At 40.8% G+C, this 3,023-nt stretch overlaps 1 protein-coding gene across 1 annotated transcript in view; it reads left to right on the forward strand.

Moving 5' to 3' along the window:
• LOC116097624 (murinoglobulin-1-like) overlaps window positions 1-3,023 on the forward strand; it is a 53,703-nt gene that overhangs the window by 27,273 nt on the left and 23,407 nt on the right. Inside the window, exons 8-9 of the mRNA XM_031380290.1 lie at window positions 85-315; window positions 504-567. Coding sequence (XP_031236150.1) covers window positions 85-315; window positions 504-567 — 295 coding nt within the window. The remainder of the gene's footprint in view (window positions 1-84; window positions 316-503; window positions 568-3,023) is intronic.

Below are 3,023 nucleotides of genomic sequence, written 5' to 3' on the forward strand. Positions count from 1 at the left end.
AAAAAAAAAAAAAAAGAAGGGAAAATCCTCTGATTCATTACAGAAGAGAGATTCTGCCTGCACAGTATTTTGTTGTTTCCCCAGGTCTACCACAAGGAAGAAAATTCATGTTCCCATTCCTTTTGTATGGAGGAAACACATGCAGAGGCAAACCATGTGGCCTATGCTGTTTACTCCCTCAGCAAGAGCTATATCTACTTTGAGACTGAGACGAGCAGCATCTTACACTGCAACCAGATTCACACAATTCAGGCACATTTTATTCTGAAGGGGAAGGTCTTGGGAGTACAGAGAGAGCTCGTTTTCTACTACCTGGTGAGTTCTGGCTCCTAATTGAAACAAAACAATTTTTTCCTCTCCTGATCATGTCTCTCCTGACACATTGGGTTCTATGCTGGGTATTACAGCCTGGAATACAATAGATTCACCTATTTCTTCTAGCACCATTAGAACAAAGCCTTGTAAAACATAGATGTAAGCTTGGAAAATCCTTTCCATTTTAGGTCATGGCCCAACGCAGCATCATCCAGACTGGAAACCATACTCACCTCGTGGAGCCAGGAGAATGTAAGTGTTTCCAGACACAGTAACATTTCTCCAACTGGGTGTCTACACACTCACCAATGGAACCTTACCGCTGAGCAACTAAGAGTGGCATCATGCCTGTGTGTCTCCATAGACACGCTCCACAGTAGGAACTCCTAGCTCTGATGGCCAATGTAATTGCTCACTCACACCATGACCTTCAAAAAAAAGTCTCAGAGTCCCAAACTGAGTGCCATTCAACATGGTGAAATATGTATTCTGCATATGTAACACCTGAACACACAAAGTATTCCAAGACACAATCTACATGAGGAACCTATGCATTCACATACAGATTATCCCAAACAAGACAAATGAGTTATTTAATGTCTGTCCAAAAAAAAGGAAAACCTGCAGGGCATCAGCCTTGGTCCTTAACATTGGAGCTACACTGATTTTCACATATTTCATTCATTTTTATTATTTTTAAATTATGTGTGAGGTGCTTGTGGGGAACTATGTGCAAATCAGTCCAGCACCCTGAAAGCCAGAGGCATCAGATCTCCTGGATATTTTGGAGCCAGAATTACAGTTGTGAGCACCCTGGTGTGTTCCAGAAGAACATCAAGTGATCTTCAATTCTGAACTATCTCTCTAGCTCTTCATTTTTACTTTTAAAGACATTTTTATTCTTTGAAAGTTACGTATATTTTTACAATGTATTTTAATCATACCCTCTCCCCACTAATCCCAACTCCTCCATGCCTACATCACCAGGCCCCTTCCCTATTTTATGTCTTTTATTTTTAACTTATTGAGTTCAGTTAGTGCTTGATACCCATACACGATGAGGTACTGGGCCAGCCTCTGAAACATGGACAATGTACCAGGAGCCACACCACTGAAGAGATCCGACTGCTCCTCCCCTCGGCAGCCATCCCCTGTCAATAGCTCCTCTGCTAAGAGTGGTCTTCACAACCCCTCCCCCTTCCTTGTGGGCATGTTGACTGGCTTGCTGTTGGTAAGGTCTTGGGCAGGGCGTCAGAGCTGCTGAGTGAAGTCACGCTGTCATCTCCTGGTGATATTTTCTGAGTTCTACCAAAATGGGACTCACTTGCCACTCCCTTAATTGGGCCTCTCGCACCCACTCCTATTAAAATCCCAAGTTACCACTGAATCCTTATAATATCAATGCTCTCTTCTTGCCATCCTTTCCTTCTCAAAGAACACTTACCACATGTGGCCACATGTTCTATAATTTATCTCTTATTGTTCATATCTCCCCATGGCCATATCAACTACATGGAACACGACTGAAACCTTACACTACTTACAGGAGTCTCACCCAAGGTAATGACAGTAAAACTCTATGTTGAATTAAAAACAAGATTTATTAGGAAAAATTTATGATCACTCTAATAGCTTAAAAATTATTATGGACACTGGCTAATAGCAAGTTTTGGTTGTAAACATGCTTGCTCCATACGGATATCTTTCTAGTCATTACTAAATGTGGTAGATACTCAGTGAATGCTCAACAAATTTACTGAAGAGGGGCTTCCTTGTCATTGCTCAATTATAAAAAACTATTTAGCTATTTAATAAAATATGCAATTAGTTCTTCAAAAGCACTAAGTGGGAATCATAACAGACATCATGAGAAGTCTTATGAATCCCCTCAGGTTCACTAGAAACAATAACAGAAACTTCAAAAATGCATAATATTCTCCCTAGATGTTACCATCCTGATTTGAAGCCTGCCTCTCTTAACCACACCTCTCTGCCCACCTCCTGCTATTTTCCACGCCTCATTACTGGCTCCAGTCACATTGGAAATTCCGCCTGCTATAGAATAAGGAAACGTTGATTGGGTCTTCATTACTGAAGTACTTGGGGTATGGTTTTGCCTCACCTATTGTATCTGCTGGGGGAACAAAGGATTAGGATTAAAGGTTCAAGATGGCTGAGTGATAAAGGCTCCTGTCTAATGTTTTAAGGTATCTTCCTCATGGGTAGGTATAATTTTGGCCACCCTGCCTTCTCCTATCTCTTTTTATTTCCTCCTATTTCCTTCTAACTCCGTATTCCAGGTAATCCTAACCTTTTAAATGTTGCTGGTGGACAGCAACACCTAGAGATGAAAATACTGTGAACATTGCATTGAGAAAAAGTTTAATGCCAAAGATATGCATATTATTGCCAAGTGTGGCTTGCTCCTCTGAGATGATTATTAATTTTCAGCTCCCGAGTACCAGGTTTTCCTCTCTGTTATTCTTCCTTTTATCTGAATAATAAATGGGGCATCAGTCAAGGTTGTCTTGTCCCTTTTTAGAACAGGAAAATCTAACATGCTGTTTGGGATGGGTATAAAAGAGATACGAGGCTAGAATATGATTAGCTACAAATAACTAACATAATTTTTGACAGTGGACATCTTGGTGGAGGATCTCTTTGTGATAGCCTCCTGAGAGCATTAGCATGTGAACAACTAACCACAG

The sequence above is a fragment of the Mastomys coucha genome, unplaced genomic scaffold (genome assembly GCF_008632895.1).
Source record: "Mastomys coucha isolate ucsf_1 unplaced genomic scaffold, UCSF_Mcou_1 pScaffold19, whole genome shotgun sequence".
Classification (NCBI taxonomy): Eukaryota; Metazoa; Chordata; class Mammalia; order Rodentia; family Muridae; genus Mastomys; species Mastomys coucha.